This window comes from Dermacentor silvarum, chromosome 2 (assembly GCF_013339745.2).
Source record: "Dermacentor silvarum isolate Dsil-2018 chromosome 2, BIME_Dsil_1.4, whole genome shotgun sequence".
Taxonomy (NCBI): domain Eukaryota; kingdom Metazoa; phylum Arthropoda; class Arachnida; order Ixodida; family Ixodidae; genus Dermacentor; species Dermacentor silvarum.
Genome location: NC_051155.1, coordinates 75,618,481 through 75,640,613, shown reverse-complemented (window position 1 = coordinate 75,640,613; position 22,133 = coordinate 75,618,481). Strand labels below are relative to the sequence as shown.

Genomic DNA, 22,133 nt, shown 5'->3' with positions numbered 1-22,133 from the left:
CCTACCATGTCGGAAGACAAGAAGCTGCGTCCCTTGATGCGAGGCGTGAAAGAGCAGCGTTTTGGTGGACTCGTTCGCAGTCCTCCCAAAACGGTCGCGGAGTTTCTCACTGACGCCATCACCATGGAGAAGGCCCTGCACCAGCGCTCACACCAATACTATCGGCAAGTGAATCTCTCCTCTGCTACCAGCAGCCTGCGCCAGCAGCCAGCAGTCGTGCGTGAAGTGCAGCATGCGCTCGGCACACCATGTTACGAAGCAGCACTTCAGGCCGCTCCACCAGATCAGGCGTTCACAACTTGAAGTGAACCTCGACGCGCAACCTACGCTAACGTTTTAAGACGCACCGTCCCGTCGCCGGCGACACCTACCATGAGCGAATACCAGCGTGCGACTTATGCCGACGCATGCGTGCCTCCTATCTCTGCACTAGCGCCGCTACTTGCCGTGATCCCGTATGCGACGTTTCAGTCAGCGCAGGCGGTTCCTTATTTTGGAGAGGCTCGGCCAGGCGCGCATAAATCGGACATTTGGCGCATGCTCGCCCAACGCCCGCTCTGTTACCACTGTTGTGAGGCAGGTCATTTATAACGAGATTGCCAGTACCGCCGCCTTGGACTCCAGGGGTTTCCTTTCAATTCGCCCCGAACACGTTTCGGACAACGGCCACCCGAGTTTGAAGATTTTATCGCCCGACAGCGCGCGCCACCATCATCAAAGCGCCAGTCGCAATCGCCGTCACCACGACCATCCTATTTGGGAGGTGCAAGTCGGATGGCGCAAGGACGCTCTCCGAGCCCTCGCCTGGAAAACTGACGTCAGTGACCTTTCGAGGCGAGGCCGTTGATACTCGACGTGCAGAAGACCTCCAATCGAAGCGAACTCAGACCGACGGAGACTTGACGACGCCGGTGTCTCAGGCTGGAGACAACTTTTCCGCGAACATTCCTGTTCTGATCGACGATCGAAATGTTACTGCCTTAATCGACCCTGGCGCTGACTACTCGATTATCAGCGTAAAACTGGCAAGCAGTTTAAAGAAAGTCATTACGCCTTGGACATGGACGCACGTACGGACAGCTGGCGGACATATCGTCAAACCGCTTGGTGTGTGCACTTCAGGGGTGCAAATTCAAAATTCTACGTTTCCGATCAGCTCCCTTGTTCTCCGAGAATGCTCCCGTGAATTAATTCTCGGAATAGACTTTCTTTGAGAGTATGGCGCTATCATTCACCTCCGCCGACGCTGTATTTATTTCTCTACAAAGAATCCGACGACACGAGACGCCTGCCGCCGCCAAGTCACTTTTCAAATTTCCGACGACAGCGTCACGATACCACTTCGTTCTAGTGTAACGATTCCGGTAAGGTCCGAGGGCACACGCGAAGGCGAAGCACTCTAAGAGGGCAACGTCTCCCTTCTGCTTACCCTCGGAATTAGCGTGGCTCGAGGAATCATTGACGTTAAGGATGGCCAAGCTGACGTCTTGATCACCAATTTCACAAACGAGCACCGCCACCGATTCCGTGGCACTGCCGTCGCTTACGCTGAAGCCTGGGAGGGCGTCGTTCAGTGTTTCGCTTGTGGGCAGAGCTGCAGCGATGAAGAATTCGGCACAGATATTGACATAAATAACAAGCTGTCGGATGACAATAAGGCGGCACTGCGAGGACTGTTAAACGAATTCAAGGACTGCTTCACGCGATCGTCTAACGTCAGTCAGACACCAATCACGCAGCACAGGATAATTACTTACGGCGATGCACGTCCTATTCACCAGCAGCCGTATCGTGTTTTGCAGAAAGAAGGCGAAGCAATTAAACGACAAGTCAAGGAGATGATTGACGATGGTATCATCCAGCCTTCAAACAGTCCGTGGTCGCCACCGGTTGTCCTGGTAAAGAAGAAGGATCGGCACACTCCACTTCTGTGTTGATTACAGAAAACTCAACGTCACAAGGAAAGACGTTTATTCGTTGCCGCACATAGATGACTCCCTCGACCGGCTACGGCGAACCAAGTATTTTTCTTCCCTTGACTTGAAAAGTGGGTACTGGCAGATTGAGGTAGATGAACGTGACCGGGAGAAAACAGCCTTTGTCACTCGGGATATACTTTACGAGTTCCGAGTACTTCTGTTCGGGCGGTGCTCTGCTCCGGCAACGTTCCAACGGATGCTGGACACGGTGCTCACCGGCCTAAAATGGCAAACCTATCTCGTCTACCTGGATGATATGGTCGTATCTTCAGGCAGCTTTTCCGGACATCTTAAGCGACTGCGCCAAGTGCTCGAGGCAATCCGACGGCTAACCTCACGGTAAAGCCTCAGAAATATCACTTCGGTTATGAAGAATTGAAGTTCCTTGGACATGTCGCGAGCGCGGAAGGCGTCCGTCCCGATCCCGAGAAAACTGCCGCTGTAGCTGCTTTTCCGACTCCCACCGACAAGAAAAGCGTTCGATGCTTCCTGGGACTGTGCGCATACTACCGGCGCTTTATACGAAGTTTTTCTAAAATTGCTGAACCACTTACTCGTCTCACTAGAGAGGACACGCCGTTCATCTGGAGGTCTGAACAAGCAGCATCTTTCGCCGAGCTTCGACATCGCCTGGCATCGCCACCTGTTCTTGGGCATTTCGACGAAAACGCCGAAACAGAAATTCATACTGACGCCAGTAACGTCGGCCTGGGTGCGGTGCTCGTGCAGCGGCAGGAGAACGGCCAAAGGGTCATAGCTTACGCCAGTCGCACCCATTCACGACCTGAGTGCAATTACACTACCACGGAGAAAGAGTGTCTTGCCGTCGTTTGGGCACTTGCCAAGTTCCGACCTTACGTCTGTGGCCGCCCATTCAAGGTCGAGGCGAATCATCACTCCTTATGCTGGCTGGCAAACCTAAGAGACACTTCCGGACGACTGGCACGGTGGAGCTGCGCCTGCAGGAATACGACGTGACCACCGTGTACAAGTCAGGCCGCATACACGACGATGCCGAAACATTGTCGCGCGCACCTGTTCAACCTGCCGATCAACACATCGAAGACGACAGCGCTTTTTTTGGTGCCATAAGCGTGGCAGACATATCGGCACGGCAGCCAGCAGACTGTCAATTACGCCCTGTAATTACACATGTAGAAGGCCGGAAGGTCTCTTTGCCCCCGCAAACGACTGCGGTTTGCAGTCGTTTTCTTCAACAGGGCGTCCTATACAAGAAGGATTTTGCTGCCAGCAAGAAACCTATCTTTCGGTAGTACCAGCAGAGCTTCGTGACGAAATCCTGTTCGCATGCCACGACGAGCCTGCGTCTTTATAGCCACTTGGGTTTCACTCGAACTCTTGCCAGAGTACGGAAATCGTGCTACTGGCCAAAACCCGCCACTTGTTTTAAACGATACGTCTAAGCCTGCCGTGAATGCCATCGCCGAAAGTCGCGGAATTTGAAGCCTGCGGGATTGCTGAATCCTATCGAGCCGCCTCGAGGGCCCTTCGAACAAGTCGGCATGGACCTCCTGGGCCTGTTTCCGTTGTCTACATCCGGAAACGAAGAATAATCATCACCACAGACTATTTAACCCGCTATAATGAAACAAAGGCTCTTCCGAAAGACACAGCTTCTGAGGTTGCACAGTTTCTCATGCAGAACATCGTACTACGTGGTAGTGTCCTATCCTGTGTTATCACAGATGGAGGAGCGGCGTTTACGGCAAGGCTGCTTGAAGTTTTTCAACTGAGTTACACCACGCACCGAAACACGACTGCCTATCACCCTCAAGCAAATGGACTTGACCGAAAGGCTTAACAAAACAATGACCGACATGCTGTCGATATACATAGACGTGCAGCATAAGACGTGGGACGAAGTACTACCGTACGTCACGTTTGCGCATAACACCGCTACGGAAGACACCACACGCTTCACACCTTTTCCTCTTGTTTACGGTCGTGAAATTCAGACTAGGTTAGAAGAAATGCTACCATGTGACAATTCTGACAATCTTGATGCAGACACCGAGCGCATCGTGCAGCGTGCCGAGCAAGCACGCCAACTGTCTCGCGTGAACATCAGGAAACAACAGTGTACTGGCGCGCGACACTACAACCTCCGCCACCACCAAGTAGAGTACCAACCGGGTGACCAAGTGTTAGTTTGGACCCCCGTCCGCCGTAAAGGCCTTTCGGAAAAGCTTTTTAGTCGGTACTTCGGCCCTTACAAAATGCTTCGGCGAGTGAGTGACCTCAATTATGAAGTTCTTCCGGACGGCACCCAGCCAGCACGACGGCGACAACCGCCGCCCGAGATTGTGCACGTTGTGCAGTTAAAGCCATATCACACACCATAATAGTCGTGCTTGCCGGACCATTACGTTTCTCCTGGGACAAGACTTTCTGCCCGTCAATGTTTTGTTTAGCATCGAGTCCATGCTCTTCTGGGAGGAGGGATAATGCCACGCGCTTGTGCCATTTGCTCCCAGAAGAAGACGAGGACGGTCTAGTTCACGAGCAGCGCCTTGGTGTTTTGTCGGTGCAGAGCTGCCCCTTCAACGACTCGTACTTAATTTAACAGCCCCTTTTAGAAGTCGCCTGTCTATTAAACGTGTAAATATTATGCAAAGTGCTTGCTTCACCCCCTCCCCCAACCACAACAATTCACCCCCCCCCCCCGGGTAGAAATCTAGGGTGCGTTACTGGCAGAAACATAGCCTGTAGTGCAGCCCGGCACAAAACAGTGCGACTGGAGTTGCATGCGACTTGCCATAGCCCCTGACGGCATGGCAACTGGTAAAAGTATTGTCACCGCAAGGAGGCACAACTGCACAGCGTGAATGCGAACAGAAACGAGCGTGGAGCAAAAAGAACCGAGCCGAACCATGCCAAGCGAGCGCACTCGCTAGCTCCGGCAGCACCCTAACTACAGCGGAGCCATCTTATGATGATGATTTATTGGCATCCCCTTTGAAACGGGGCGGCGAGGAATAGTCACCTAGCCTGCTTGATTTAATCAGGTATACTATACATGTGCTTTATGTAGCATTCCGTGACGGAAATACGTCCTAGAACATAATACAAAGAAAGAAACCAGAAGAAAAAGTTCCACAAACATGCAAAATTTCGAAATCGAACCCACGACCTCTCGGTCCGCGACGATAGATCGCCGAGCGTTTAACCCATTGCGCCACAAACGCATTTGCAGACAGCTACACAGACGCGCCTTATATATCTAACACTCCTCCGTGTACCCGCGCTCTTGCTCGGGGCGGTGCCGCCGCCTACGAGCAGAAAAGAGAAGTACTGCATTATGACACTAACGCGCACCGACAGTGAACGCTTCGGTGGTCTCAGCACTACGACGCCTCGATGCCAGCATTCGAAGGGACGCTGGCATCAAGAAGCACTACCAACGCCACCTAGGTGGCGTTCACCGTACTCAGCACAGCGGAGCGTGGCCTCCGCAATTAGCTCTGAAAATGTTTCTGAAGTTGATCGCGGAGGCTGCAATTACGACGCGCTGTACGCGCTGATTTGACTCGGTGACTTTTGTATACCTCTCATTATTCTTTTTCTTTTTAAAAAAATTACCTTGTACCGCTACATAAGATTTTAAGGGATCAGGTCGTATCCATCTTTTCCCTGATATTTTTTCCACCAGTACTCTAATCGTCTCTTGCTTATCTCAACGGCTGATATGTTGATCGCTCCTTTCACTTTAAACCCTAGCGCTTCTGGGAGTTGCACGTTACCTACGGTTCTCGCTGGGTGGATCCCGTCGCATTCCATTAGGATGTGCTGAGTGGTCTCTGGATCTTTACTGCAGCATACCCATGCCTTATCTAGTTCCGAATATTTGTTCCGGCATGTTTTCGTCCTTAAGCAACCGGCTCGAGCCTCAAATAGCAAAGCACTGCCCTTCGTGTTATCATACAGATTTTCCATTCTAATTTCTTTCTTCTCATTCTTGTAAATCTCCATTATCCTTTTTGTTTCCATTCTTTGCATCCGATTCACGGTCTCTATTTCTATCACTTTCTTTCTGATGACTCCTGGTTGTCTATTTACAGTTTCGATTATCCTGTACTTGGTTGCCAACTTCCTTGACCTCTTCCTCCTTCTGTGTCCACGCTTTTCTTGTGCAGATACTTGTGCACTTTAGCCGGCCATTTATTTTCATCATTGTTCCTGAGCCTTTCTTCAAAACTAATTTTGCTCTGTGCTTCTGTGACTTCAAAAGAGGCCCAACCCATGTCACCCTGCACTGCCTCATTTGTGGTAGTAACGTGGGCTCCCAAAGCCATCCGGCCTATTGATCTTTGGTTAACTTCCAAACCCGACAAGATATACGATTTTAAGCATACAATGGCATTTGCGAATGTTAGCGCTGGCACCATTACTCCTTTCCAGATTCCACGCGCCACCTCATACTTATTGTGGCCCCACCGTGCTCTGTGTTTCATTATTGCTGCATTCCGCTTGCCCTTTATTTTCAGATTATCTTGGTGGTTGCTTGAGTAATTCTTTCCTTCGTTTATGTGTACGCCGAGGTACTTATATTGGTTCACTATGGGTATTACTTGCTGTTGAATTGACACAACCAAGTTACTCGTCTCTTCATTACAGATCATAATTCCTGATTTCTCTGTGCTAAACAAAAGGCCTAGATTTGTCGCTGCATTCCCACAGATATTGGCAAGTATCTGTAAATCTTTTTTATTGTCCGCTAGTAACAAAATGTCGTCTGCGTATATCAGTCCAGGGACTTTCTGTTGCACCATTTATCCATTACCCATGGAGGATAAATCAAAACCTAATTCGCTGTTTTCCAGTCGTCTTTCTATATCCTTAACGTAAAGCGTGAAAAACAATGGTGAGAGAGGGCATCCTTGCTTCAATCCTTGGTGAATTCCCACCATTTCATTACCTTTTCGACCTTGCCATACCACTTGTACTTGGTTGTCTCTATATATCTCCCTCAACAGCTCCATGAAATCGTCATCTATGCCTTCGTGCTGAAGAATATCCCATAACAATTCCGTGTCTACGTTGTCATAAGCTGCTATCGCTAAATGTCTTTTCTGAGCTACGGAAATCTCTATGCACTGAGTTAGTACAAGCATATTATCCTCTAAGCGTCTGCCTGGCCTGAACCCATTCTGTAGTTCCCCCAATACATCGTTTTTCTCCACCCACTTCGACAGCTCTAATTTTATGGCTTGCATTGCCATTTTATATATAACCGACGTTACTGTAACTGGCCTGTACGAGCTCGTCTTATCCTTATCTCTTTTGTCTTTGTAGATGAGATTCATCTTGCTTTCACGTCATCCAACGGGAATTTTGTTTGTTTTATTCACTTCCTCTTTGGCATTAATAAGCAGTGCCATGCTTTTTGGAAAGAGGTTTTTGATTAGCTGCATTGGGATTTCATCGGGTCCTGCTGCCGTGTTGTTAGGGACATTTTCTGCAGCCTTTTTTCAATAAAAGCTTTCTATGCTAAATTTTGATCGCTCAGGCCTCTCTGCTGTTGCTGGATCTGTTGTTGAACTACGCTTTTTCTCGTGCCGAAGTAGTCCCTAATAACGCCTTTGATGCATTGCAGTGCATCGTCTCCTTCGTAGATGTCACCATCTTCATCCCCTATAGCCGTTTGCGAGTTTTTAGTTGGAGCTCCGAGTGCTTTTACATGGTTCCAGAATCTTTCTGGGGCACCCTATGTCTCTTTTGTGAATGTTATGCACCCAACTTTCACTTGCGCATTTATTTTGTCTTGCACGAGCTAACTCGCCACCCTTTTCTTTTCTCGGTATGTATTCCATCTAAGGAACACCTCTTCTCCTTGTAATCCTGACTTTTTGGCGTCTCGATGAGCCCTAGATGGTTCTTTACGCTATACTATAGATTGTTTTATTTCCTTGTTCCACCAGTTACGTGGTCTCCTGTTCCCAATCCAACAATTGTTTCACCGTGTCTGGCTTATTTCATGCTGCTTAACGTCCACCAGTTCCTTATATTTCCAGAGTGCTGTAGGAAAAGCCCTATTTTTCTTCTCTATGTTGTTTTCGATCTCTATTATTTGCTTGTCATTCATTTTTAAAAGCTCTGAGGCTATTGGTTCATGTTCTGCGTTGGTATCACGCCCAAACATTAGTGCTAAACGTCTGTGGTCGCTTCCCAGGCTATTTTTTCCACTTTCGTCATTATCATTTGGTCTAGTTGTTCGTAGATGATTTCTGAGACTAAGGCGTAGTCGATACATGACTGCCTGTTTCCGCATTGTCCACGTTACCTGTCCCTGACACTTATTCTCCCTGTTAACTACTATAAGGTTCTGTTCATCACACAGATCCAGCACTAGAGAGCCGTTGTAATCAGTATATCCGTCTAAATCGTCTGTGGTGGTTCATATCTCCCACTAATATCACCTGACCCGATTTACTGAACTCATTAATATCGCTTCTAATGCAATCAACCAATTCCTTATTTTTTTCTCTACTATCACTACCTGTGCATAGGTAAGCTACTTCCAGCCATGTCTTTTTACCTTGCCGTGTGCCGCTAATCCATAAATGCTCTTTACATGTCTCGTTTACCCTTCGCCACTGCAGACCTCGCCTAATTAGTGCGCCTCCGCCTTTCCTTGAACCAATCATTATGTTGCATCCTTCCCATACAAAATTGTCAATAACAGGCGGCTGCTCCAAATCTCGTAGATGCGTTTCGGTCAAGGCGTACACGCTAATCGCTTCATCATTCAGCTGCGTTTGAATTTCCAGCCATTTTTCCTGGTTGCGACCACCCTGCATGTTAATGTAGCAAATTTTACCGTCTCTATTCTTATCCTTTCTGCGTATTTTCCTGACTCCTGGTAGTCTAATTCTGCCCTTTACTGGTGTTTCGCTACGTTCAATACTTAATCCTGCTTCCCGATTGCCTGGGGCCCACCTAAAAAAGCTATAGCTCGCGCCGCGAATCGACGTCCGACCGGTGTTGCTACGCTTTCACTAAAACGTATCCCCGTCACGCACAAAAGCGCCTTCGCGGCCTGCTCGGTGCACTTCTCGGTTGATGTCAATGACCGTAACATTCATTGCTTTAGCTAGAGTCAAAATTTCCCTGTTTACTGCAAGAACTGCCCTTTCAATTTCATAACCTTGCCTTTAAACCTCTGGCACTGGGCACCCCGCGATTGGTACTTCCTTTGAAACATTCCGCAGGTCGGTGACCCCTTTGTCTATTTGCTTTGTGATCCCTGCTCCTCGTCCGTGCAGTACGTCAATCACTCCGCCCATTATCACCACTAGGTGTTTCTCCTCCATTGTGTTCCACATCCGTTCCTTGGCCTTCGCTATCACCTCTCCAAACGGCTTTCCCTGAAGCGCGCTAACCTGGACTCGATCGCCTGCATTTATCCTCTCTGTGATCTCCGGTTCTACTTTACGCATGTTGGAATCCCTAACAAAGACAACTCGACGCTTTTCTTCCCCCACACCACTGAAAGCTGCCCCCGAGGTCCCAATGCCCTCCCCTCCTTTCATATCCTTGCCCTTGGCTTTGTTTTCCTCCCGTGGCCGTGTCAGTGGTATCCCCTTCGTGACCATCAATGACGTTTTCGCCACTGCTTCCCGGCGTGGCGGGTTCGGCTGCCATAGCTGCACTCGCATCGGAGCCAGCTCCGTTCGCGGTGCTCGCCTCGATGCGTTCACCATTGCTTTAGGGAATGGTGGCCCTCAGCTAAATTTCTGCGTTAGCTAGCTTTTCGTCTACCTCCTTCATCTGCTTCTGCTCGCTTTTAAGTTCCTTTTCTAGCTTTCCAACCCACATGGCCAGCTTATCCTAAAAAAAACCTAAGGCTAACACTCTTTAAAAAAAAAACCTAAGGGTCGACGTGTGCGCCACCACTATCATGATTCACTGCTTCACGCGCCGCGCTCTCCAATGGCTGCGTTGCTCACACCTCCCATTTTAGCCACCATTCTAGCCAGCACCGGCAGTCGATGTGAGCACGTCGTCCGTGCTCACATCGACTGCCGCGCCATCTGTCTGTCATGAATGAAACGTTGCAACGTCTATACACGAGATGGCGCTGCTGTGTATGGCGCGTTGCAGACCACACAATCTTTCTGCCATGGACGAACGTAAGGCGCGGCATGCTGTGGCTCAGCGTCTACGCAGACAGCAATCTACTCCCGCGGCGAAGGCGCGGGAAGCATCGGCAAAGCGGCAAGAACGCCAAGCGGACCCGGATTTGAGGCAGCGGGAAGCCGCGGATTAACGGCAACGCCGACAGCAAGCTACAAGGGATTCGCGAGCGAGCGAAGCGGCGGCAAAGCGGCAACGCCGACAACAAGCTGCTCTCTTACGACAAGCAACCCACAACCACGAGGGGAACGTGCATATATCTCGCCTTTGCTAACTTTAGGATGTATCCGCTAGAAGAACCGCTGGCTCTGCATTTCACCGACCATAACAGTAATAATGAAATCGAAATGCAACCCGGAACTCAACACGATATACGCGTTATGAGCAATAAAACACATTGCATATACTGTACACCCCGTTGTCACACACTAACATGCGCGAGTGGGGCAATGTCACGGGTGATTTTACGATATAACAGTCCCCAGTGCTTCGCCCCACTCAACATGATGCACTTCGTGGATATGCGTTGATTTTATTTAATAAAGTATCAATTAAGTATATCATCCTATTGAGCGCTATGCAAGGCAGTCGGCACCGCTAGACTGCCTTTGCTGAGATGACCCGGTGGCAGAGGGGTGGTTGATTCCACCCGATTTGTCGGCAGGTCTCAGGGCATTCTGCTTGAGATGCTTGGGGCGACGGCGCATAAGATACGGTGGCCGGCGGCGACATTGGCGGTGACATCGGCGGTCTCCTAGGCCACCTCCTGGGCCGACGTGGCGACGTTGAGCGCACGTAGCCATGGCACGAGCGCAGTCTTGGTATCGGCGCTCTGTCGCGATAGCCAGTGAGCCAGGTGGTGAAGCCAAATAACGTTTGTCAGCGGCTTGAACCGGGAAGCCTGGCTGCTGCGGTGTCACCACACAACGCGAGCAAAAGGGAAAAAGAAAGAAACAAAAAGTGAACGTATATTTTTTTTCTACGGTAAGTAAGGACGATAGTTCGTACAAGACAAATGAAGAGGATGAGATGCAGCCGGAAGGCTTCGAAAACGACATACATTGATTTCATGCGACGCGACCTTCACAACAATAAATTATACTTCTCCACCGAAGTTATCGGCAAGGCACACACGCACACACACGCGCGCGCGCGACAATGACCGTGACGACGTGGGAGACCTTCATGTCAATAAAGTAGACTTCTCCACTCAAGTTATCAGCGAGGCGACACACACACGCGCGCACACACAAACGCACAAGAGAGAGAGAGAGAAAAGTGAGAATGAGAACAGATCCCGACAGAAAACCGGAGCAGACCAAATCAACAGAGGTGGGTAACAACATGGCCATCTTATAAGGAGATTGCTAGAATAAGAAATCGCAAGGAAAATCTCACAAATAACCTGTGCCTGTTCCAATTCACCCGTAGATATTTCACAGGAAAGGCGACACACTCGGCCCTTGACTTAGTTTTAAATACGTCTGCTTGACTCCTCATTTTCAACATACCAGTAGCTTAACTCTATTCCTCACGTGAAGAGATCGATACACGCAATCGGTTCGAACTGTTACTTTTACTTGAAGCGAAACAATTCTTCGATTAACGTTCACAATTCAGTGGCTTAAGAAGACGTTCTTGTGCAGCTCGTCCACTCGCAAAAGTGCGTCGTCACAAGTGGTTAACGTAGAGGGATGCCGGAAACTTCCATGTAATCGTCATTGCTTAAGTCTGTGCTCCATATGGCACTTGTACGAGTGAGTGACACTGGTACATTCGATGCAGGTATCTATAAGCTAGTACAAATGACAATACAGGGTGCGTTGTATAAACTCTTTACACGTTATTACGCAACTGCGCTGGGTATCTTAAGCTGCTCTGGAAACATCTTTACCGTGAACCAGACCTCAACGCAGCCGCTCGAGAGCCCATCTCTACTTTCCGGGAAATCAGAAGACACTTATTTGATGATGACGACTTGCCTCAGGCAAGGAAGCGATCTTGCCAAACAAATGACTCTCTTCTTCGCCCACGATGAACTTACGGTGTCGGCTCAGTTCAGTGTACTGCGGACTTGCGTCTGTGTCAGCGAGACAAGTGAAAAAAAAAGCGCGCTACGAGCCGCGATAAGGAATTGGTACTGCTCGGGCAAAAGTGCTGGCGTGTTTTCCTGTGTAGAAGAAAAGATCGACGCAGGGCCGTACCCAGGCATGATGTTCAGAAAGGGTTTTAAGGGGACAACGGCGGCCATTCTTGCGCGTGAATCAAGCAAGTCGCTGACATATGATAGTGTAGACATATAATACATTGACGTGTAGTACATATAATGATATATAACTTGTGCTCAGCAGTGTATCGCCGCTGTGATAATTTCGGGGGTTCTTAAGATCCCCTAATCAACCCCTGGTTACATACCTGGGTGGTTGATTTGCACCCAGAATCATGGTTGTGCAGGATTCGAGAAATGGTTGACCTTTGTGCCGGGACATTTCGCGATATTCTCCTCACTTGCAAAGTACTGAGAAACCTCGTAATAGTAACTCCAAATATCGTAAATGTCCGCTCATAGAGATAAAAAAAAGAGCGTTGACCACGACAGATGGTAGCGATATTGCGGGAATTTTGAATCTGTCGTCGCTAGGGGTCCGTTTCCACTCCTTGCGCTACTGCATGGTAACGACTGGCGCGAATTATCCCCGCGGTGCACTTACACTGACATGAATCGCAATGTTGTCATTGCAGTTTATGGCCTAATAAGGCATTCGTTCAGTAGAGGTACTTTCACTGCAAGTTTCGCAGTGCGTACGGAAATTTTTAGTGCACTGCCACAGAGATCGGCTCAGTCTAACGCCATGGTTTAACACAGTGCGCCTGAAAGCGCTAGCGCTCACGAGCGAAAAATGCGAGAAACTGGAACATGACGCACGGCGCCGAACGTTTCAAAGAGATAGCTGGCTTTGGCACGAGAGAAGTGCGAGTGTGACATAATGGTTAGAGCATTGCACTGCCGTTCTGTAAGACAGATTCTATCCCACCATCGGTCACGTACCTTTTATTGAAGGGGCCTCGAAACCTAGCCACCGCGAAGTGGCTGACGTGAGGTAAATAATGTCTCACATTAAAAGACGCAAGCTAGAAATACCCAGCCTACTAAGGACGAAGCACTTTAGGGCCGAGCCTCGTCCCTCGTTGTCCGTAGCTCTGGTTGGCATGGAGACCGCTATGTATGTATGTATGTATATATATATATATATATATATATATATATATATATATATATATATATGTATATATATATAACGGGCTGTAGTTTGTTGTGCGTTGTACGGCAGTATTATATGCAAACTGGGACACTATACTTCCTTTCGTCACGTTTGCATATAATACTGCCGTTCAACTACAGCCCCTTTTTCCTCGTGTACGGCCGTGCACCGTCTTTTCTTTTGGACACCAGCTTTCTCTCTACGCCTTCTGTTACATCCACATCTCTACCAGAGGAGTTCGCCGCCCGCGTCGCCCAGTGCCGCGAAATTGCGCGCGCCCACACCGCGACCATTCAGGACAAGAGGAAAGTCCGTTGTGATGCGACCCGTCGTGTCATTTCGTTCCGACCAGGCGACGAAGTGCTCCTGTGGACACCAGTTCGAGTGCCAGAGCTCTGTGAAAAATTTATTCACAGGTATCGCGGCCCATATACCGTGCTTGAAAGAACATCTGCTGTGAACTATCGCGTAGCTCCTGTTACCTCGGTTACTGACCGCCGTTGCCGCAGCACTGAAATTGTTAACATCTTTCGCCTGAAGCCGTATCTTCGGCGTTCCGACCGTTTCTGACTCGCTGCCTTACCGGCCGCTTTCGTGAGGGGGGGAAGTTAGTGTGAGCACTAACTGTGCAGTTCATCATCGTCTTCATGTGTATATACCCATCCTCATAATCATCATCATTTTATCGGGTTGGTGTTCGTGGGCTGTCTCGCGCTGTGTGACAATAGAAGAGCTCCGCCTTCGTCCCGGGCGTCGTCTCACAAGTGGTGAAGCGTGCGTTGTTATCCCCGTCCTCTTGCTCTACCGGTCACCCCTGGAGCTCCGCTCTGGTCGACGGTTCTGCTCGCCAACACCAGTCATGGCACAAACCACCGCATCCACTGCTGCTACCACCTCAGCTCCGCCAGCTGGGCCTATTTGGTCAGTCACCGCACCGCAACGCGACCCTCAGGTTTTTTCTGGCCTTCGCGGCTTAGACGTGGAAGACTGGCTGGTCAGTACGACAGGGTGAGCGCTTGCAACCATTGGGACGAGTCACACAAGCTCCGCTATGTTGCGTTCTACCTGGGGCAGGTCGCCCAAACTTTGTTTTTCAACCATGAGCGCGACTTCCCTGATTGGCCAGCATTTACTGCGCAGCTGCGACAGATATTTGGCACATCTGCTGGGCGCTCCGAAGTAGCCAAACAAAAGCTCGCTACCCGCATCCAGGGAGCCGACGAATCCTATACGTCTTACATTGAAGACGTTCCGGCTCTCTGCCGTCGCGCTCAGAGTGACATGCCCGAAGGCGGAGCTCTTCTACTGTCACACAGCGCGAGACAGCCCACGAACACCAACCCGACAAAATGATGATGATTATGAGGATGGGTATATATACACATGAAGACGATGATGATCTGCACAGTTAGCGCTCACATATATATATATATATATATATATATATATATATATATATATATATATATATATAGTATAAGTACGCCAAGCTCCGGCTTCCGGAAGCCGGAACCGGAAGTGGAAGCAGCTTCCGTTTCCACTTCCGGTTCCGCTTCCGGGTCCGGAAGCCAGCTTCCGGAGAACGCTTCCGGCGTTTTACCCGAATGATCCCCCGGTGCTTCGCCCACTCATCATCATTCACTTCGTGGATATGCGGTGTACTTTTTTTTAGTAAGAAGGCGAGGATATAGTCGGTGGGACAGAGGCGCACAGATTCGCACAGTTTTGTACCGCGTACAGACCCAGGTCAATGCGAAAAAAAATGTATGTGCATGCAAAATTCTGTTACCCGTACATCGCTTCACTATAGCTACGAAAATACCCTAGTGGTTTCTTAAGCCCATGCGTGCTGGAATAAGGTATGTAGCGGCTTGTTTACAATAACGGGGTTTCGATCGTGTAGTGCACTGTACTCTGAAGTCAACATTAACGCTGTCTCGTCACTTGGCGCTGAGAGAGAAGAAACTGGAGGTGAAGAACTGAAAACCATGTATGCAGGCTCAACATACAATCCCGGGATAACAGCCTGTCCTGTGGTCGTTTTGTAATTGCCCGTTGTCAGAATTTCAACTACATCTTATCTGATCAGGTACTGACCACTCTTGTGTCGCCACGACCATACCTTTTCCGTATAATTTTATATTCTCGAACATAAAGGCCTTACTACGCCTCTCAAATGAATATTTGCAGTGGAAAAATCTGATTTGTGAAGGCAAACACCGTGAATGGCGAGGGTTTGGAAAACAGCGAGAGAGAGAGAGACCCTCAGAAAATGCGGGCACGGAGTGATTTTTCCCCGTCTTGATCTGCTCGATTTTGAACCTTAAAAAGACTGGCATAGAAGCCATATATTCCCATATAAGTTTCTATTGAGCAAATAGTTGTATATGGTACTGGCCCGAAGTAATCTGCTTGTCCATAAATTAACGTTTTTACGACAAAAAACCAACAAAGAATGATATCACATATCTAGCTGCGCAGATGCTTTCTGTTGACCGGGGCAGTCTGCGTCTCTATGCACTCCTCCTTTTATTTCGATGGGTGCTCAGCTTTCTCTTCTGATCTCTCTGCGTATCTGAAACACAAGCGTACTGTCATTTTAACCATGCGATCAAGCTAATGCATACTTTATGTACTGGGTGCAGTGATCGCAGTCCGCGTATGTCGCACATCTGCCACAGTGTTTTTTGGACGGATAAACTAAATTTGGTCGTCAGTAACTTATTTCTTTAGTGGGAAGTGTATTTTTGGTCCTGCTATCAGAGCGTGCTTCTCAGCTGGCGTATGCCATTCCTTGCCAACCTCAAGAGAAACGTGTTAGCTCTCGCCTTCTTCGCTTCTTGTGTATTCGTATACGTGCGCAATATCGAAAACACGTGCGTGACAAACATAAACTTAAGTTCCCACACGTTTACTATAAATGTGATAAATAGGCTTTAGCAGGAAATTTTCGATACGAGTCTGCACAAGCTCAGAATAAGATCAGTCTCTTCATTTCGGCCTACACGTGTTGTTTGACTTCTTTTTAAGCACCTATAGTAACGGCTGTGTCGTTGACACGGTGAAATGCGGCTCGAAAAGCAATCATTTCTGTGCAATTTGATAAATACTGAAATACATAAGTCCGATAGCTTCATGAAATATACACAAGAAAATTGGGAACCTAGGCACGAAGTATACGGTGCACCCTTTTATAAGTAATCGTCAAAACATTTCACAGGCTCATACGTATTCAAAATATTGTGAGCGCGATTTGTGCATATCGTCGTTGTCATCTGTACATACGACTCATCATCTTTTGTCTCGTGCGGTGCTTCGTCTCTGACTCGGGCGGCTGCTCGGAAATAAAGGCATCGCATCGGTCGACGTCTCACAAGTGGTGGAGCGTGCTTCGATTTCCCCGTCCTCTTACTTTCCCGATTCCCCTGGAGCTCCGATCCGGTCGTCGTTTGCTCTCGCCTACCAGGGTGATGGCAGAAACCAGCCCATCCACCAGTGCTGCTACCACCTCTGCTCAGCCAGCTGGGCCTACCTGGACGGGGAACACCACACACCGCGATCCTCCCGTCTTTGCCGGCCTCCGCGGCGACGAAGTGGACGATTGGCTCGATCACTACAACAGAGCCAGCGACGCCAACCATTGGGACGACACGCACAAGTTGCGGTATGTCTCATTTTACCTAACCGAAGTTGCGAAGACGTGGTTTTTTAACCACGAAAGTGACTTTTCGGGCTGGCCATCGTTCACCCAGCAATTTCGCCAGATATTCGGCATGTCTGGACGCTCCGAAATCGCGAAACAGAGGCTGGTAACGCGCGTACAAGAACAGGACGAGTCCTATACATCCTACATTGAGGACGTCCTCGCTCTCTGCCGCCGTGCACAGAGTGACATGGCGGAAGCTGTCCGCGTTCGCCACATACTGAAGGGCATCAACACAGTCGCATTTAATGCTCTCGTCATGCAGAGCCCAAACTGCGTTGGTGATATCACAGCATGCCAACGTCTAGACACGCTCCAGTCTATTCGCCTGCCACGCGCCTCTTGCGACCCTCGTGTCAACGGTGATGTTGAGTTGCGAGCCCTGATACCCACGCTCATCAGGGAGGAACTTCACGGACATATTTCGGGACCTGCGACGCTTGCGACCGTTCACCCCGCTCCTTCTGGACTGCGTGACATCATCAAGGACGATCTGGCGTCGATGACAAACGCCCAAATGGACAAGTCTACTGGACCATGTCGTCCAAGTTATGCGAAATTGCCTCCTGGCCTCCTTCGGCCGTTCAGTCTCCACCTGCTGAAGGTTACCGCGACCCCCTAGCTTCGCTGGCAGCGAGTACTCCTGCACAGCCGTACTACTCTCCGTGGTGGTCGTCGCGCCCGGTTTGTTTCTACTGCGGTATTCACGGCCACATTTCTCGCTACTGCCGTCGGCATCAGCAGGATGAAAGGCGGGGCTATGCTACCTTTGAGCGAGACAGCGCACCTAGGTTTGATTACTACGTTCCCGGGCGTCACCCAGGTGAAAGGCGAGGTTACGCCAACTTTGAGCGAGACAGGACACCAGGGCCAGATTCCTACGTTCCTGGACCGTACATAACCTCCTCTAGTCGCTCTCCTTCACCTTCGCAGGACATGGCTCGAGCATCCCGCTCGCCCCGGCGTCGCTCTCCTTCACCTTACCGCCATTCCTCATCGCCCTTGCGCGCTGCTTCCCATGTTGTGGACACCCGCTCGGAAAACTAGTGGCTGCAGTTTTGGGAGGAGAAATTGCATCATGTCGGACTATCCCAATTCCTCCTGCTCGCTCCGCCAATTTGCTCTCGGTTTGTGTGGAAGGTGTTTCCGTCGACGCTCTTATAGATACTGGAGCCGCTATTTCTGTTATACATCGTGAACTGTGCTTTCGTCTGCGAAAAGTGCCAACGCCGTATGTTGGTCCGGTCCTATGTGGTGCCAATGACGTTCTAATCGTTCCTACCGGACAGTGCACAGCTCGCGTTCTGATAGACGGTATTCGTCATCATGTGCAACTTGCGGTGCTTTCGACGTGCGCTCATCAGATTATACTAGGATGGGACTTCCTGTCTGCTGCTTCTGCGCTAATCTCGTGCGGCGACCCAAGGATTCACATCAGCGACACCGAGACTTATCCAGTTTTCGATTCCCCGCGTCCCAACCGTATTGCAGCAGCGGATTTTCTTATCCCACCAGACGAAGAACGTATTCTTACCGTTGGGTCAACAGACATTGTCGACGGAGACGCAGTGGTTCTACCTTTTCAGCGTTGCATTTCTCGAGGACTCGCGATCGCTTCTTGCTTGGTCCGGTTCTCGAGTGGCTATGTCAGCCTCACAGCCTTTAATACGACGCCTGAGCCACTACTACTGCCGAAAGGGTCTACTGTCGCCAAGCTCGCCGACGCTGCGCCGGTATGTGTCGTCAGTGTTTCGCCTGCCACATCTTCCGCGCATTGTGCGCCCGCAGAAGGCCACACTAGTGCTATTAAGGCCACCTTGAGTGCAGATCTCAATACGGCCCAGAACAATGCACTCCTCACCATTTTAATGAAGCATGAAGCTTGTTTCGACGTTTCTTCGCGAGGATTGGGTCATACCACTGTAACTACTCATCGAATTGAAACAGACGGCTCTCGCCTCATTCGCAGTCGCCCGTACCGTGTGTCACCTTCGGAGCGAAAGGATCACTACAACAGAGCCAGCGAACAAGTGAACGACATGCTGACACGCAACATAAGGCCTTCAGCAAGCCCTTGGTCTTCTCCTGTTGTGCTTGTTAAAAAGAAGGATGGTTCTGTGCGCTTTTGCATCGATTATGGGGCGCTAAACAAAATTACCCGTAAGGATGTTTATCCAATGCCTCGTATTGACGATGCTTTGGATACCTTACAAGGTGCCGAGTATTTCTCGAGCCTCGACTTGCGCTCCGGATATTGGCAGATTCCCATGCATGAGCCTGATAAAGAAAAGACTGCGTTTGCTACACCTGATGGCCTTTTCGAATTTAACGTGATGCCTTTTGGACTGTGCAATGCACCAGCTACGTTTGAGCGTATGATAGATACAGTACCGCGTGGCTTAAAATAGAAGACCTGCCTTTGTTACTTGGACGACATTGTCATCTTTTCGCCGAGTTTCTCCCAGCACCTACAACGTCTACACCAAGTTCTCGCGTGTCTAGCAAAAGCTGGTCTCCAACTCAATACTAAAAAGTGTCGCTTTGCAAGCCGAAGCATTAAAGTATTGGGCCACGTCGTCAGTAAGCATGGCATCCAGCCTGATCCCGATAAAATCACTGCAGTACTGCAATTTCCGCCACCAACCACACTTGAAAAACTCCGCAGTTTTCTAGGACCGGCGTCCTTATTCCGCCGCTTTGTCCGTGACTGCGCCACCATCACCGCTCCACTACACAATGTTCTGACTTCGAGCGCGTCCTTTGTGTGGTCGAACGACTGTGAAGCCGCCTTCCAGACCCTCAAACGAGTTCTCACGTCAGGGCCCGTGCTCCGTCATTTCGATGCAACGGCCCCGACTATTCTACACACTGATGCCAGTGGGCATGGAATTGGCGCTGTCCTGCTGCAGCGGAATGAGAAGTCCGAAGAGCAAGTCGTGATTATGCAAGTCGTGCTCTTTCTCCTGCTGAGCGCAACTACACGATTACAGAACAGGAATGCCTCGCCATCGTGTGGTCAATACAAAAATTTCGTCCCTATCTCTACGGCCGCCATTTCACAGTTGTGACCGACCATCATGCTCTCTGTTGGTTGTCGTCCCTGAAAAACTTGTCTGGACGCCTCGGCCGTTGGGTACTGCGCTTACATGAATATGACTTCACTGTCACGTATAGGTCCGGCAAACAACACCAAGATGCCGACGCTTTGTCGCGCTGCCCGCTGTCACCAAACGCCCATGCTTCACCTTCGGTATGCACGTCACCATCTAGCCACACGTCTCAGCACACGCCCAGTAGCCCGGGACAGTCAGTTGCCTCAGTTGACTTTCTCCTGTCTACTGACCTCGTCTCACTCCAACGTACTGACCCATACTGCCGTACGCTGATCGACCGACTTACTGGCTTGGCACGACCCCCCAACAGTCGCTTAAGACGACAACTTTCACGTTTAAGCTTCAAGGTGGAGCGTTATTTCGATCAATCTACCATCCTTCCGGAAACCGATGGGTACCAGTCATACCTCGCTCACTTCGACTCCAAGTATTAGAAGCATTTCACGACAACGCGACGGCTGGCCACTTGGGCTTTCATAAGACCTACGACCGCATCAAAACGCGTTGTTTCTGGCCGGGCCTTTCCACCTCTGTCGCCAAATACGTTGGATCCTGCGCGTCATGCCAGCACAGAAAACGCTCGACATTCCTTCCAGCCGGTCCTCCGCAGCCTCTACCATGCTCGTCCGCCCCCTTCGGAATTGTTGTCATCTGTACATACGACTCATCATCTTTTGTCTCGTGCGGTGCTTCGTCTCTGACTCGGGCGACTGCTCGGAAATAAAGGCATCGCATCGGTCGACGTCTCACAATATGCAAATACTTCCAAGCATCAAGGTTGCTAGAAGTGTCAGGTAGTTTTCAAGCCACCTTAACGAGAACGCTGTCACACTTGAAGGGTTCACCTCCAGTAAGTGCTGGGAGGCACGCCGTATAGTGGCGGACTCCGGAATAATTTCGACCCCCTGGGTTTCTTTAAAGTAGACCTAAGTACTACGAGTGTTTTTGCATTCCGCCCCCGTCAGAATGCGGTCGCTGCAACGGGGATTCGAACCCGCAAGCTCAGCAGGCAGAGCCTTATAGTCACTGGGCTGCCGCGGAAAGCGGCCCCGATTCACACAGCCGTGGAAACGTCATCATCAGAAATGACGGCGTTAAGAGCATCGGCCAACGTCATCAGCGTGTCATTTTCGAGGAGAAACCGGCGAGGAAACGCTGTTGGATCACCGACGCGCCGGTGTCGTGATGATGACGGCACGGGGCGTTTGACGGCTGTGTGAATGAGGCCTCGACACTGTGAAGAAGGAAGGCCGTGGAGCGGAAGCGTCCAGTAGGACAGCAAACCTTACCTATGGTCATCCTGGCCATCTGGAGTCCCTGCAAGCGGATCTTGTACCCTGGGCTGGATATCAGTTCGAGACGTCCGCGGAGCGTGAACTCGACGCGGGGCGAACGCGTGCGACGGACCAGCACGGCGCCGACCACGGGCAGCCGGTGTTCGAATTCGAGCGCGGACTCGGCTACCGCCAATGCCCAGCACTCCTGCTCCAGGATGCTCATGACTGGCGCCGGACCGGGGAACTGCGCACGCGGTGTGTGTCTAATCTCAGTGTATGGCCGCGAAACGCGCCGTACACTCCTTTGGACACGGCAACATGTAAAAAAAACTGCAATTTGCATGTATAATAGGTAACCATCGTTCTTTAGTCTAAATACTAATAAGGTCGAATGCTTGGGTTATATTTCGTTACGTATGAAGGCGGCGTCAACGTTATCGAAAGTTGACAGGGGCATACACTTAACTTCAGCACCACGAGTTATAAATCAATGCACTCGACACTTATCAAAAGCACAAATCACGATCGAAATTCATTGAATTTTTTTATGTTTCAGTTGGAAATTCTAACAAAAGATGTCTTTCATCTTTGCAGTGGTTTAATAAAATCTAAGAAGGCGATTTATTAACCCCATTCTATGTTAG

General features: G+C 49.9%; 1 protein-coding gene across 1 annotated transcript in view; it reads right to left on the bottom strand.

The window, feature by feature from the left end:
• LOC119440990 (uncharacterized) overlaps positions 1-21,744 on the bottom strand; it is a 360,528-nt gene extending 338,784 nt beyond the window's left edge. Inside the window, exon 1 of the mRNA XM_049662789.1 lies at positions 21,502-21,744. Coding sequence (XP_049518746.1) covers positions 21,502-21,712 — 211 coding nt within the window. The 5' untranslated portion in view covers positions 21,713-21,744. The remainder of the gene's footprint in view (positions 1-21,501) is intronic.
• Positions 21,745-22,133: the final 389 nt, after the last annotated feature.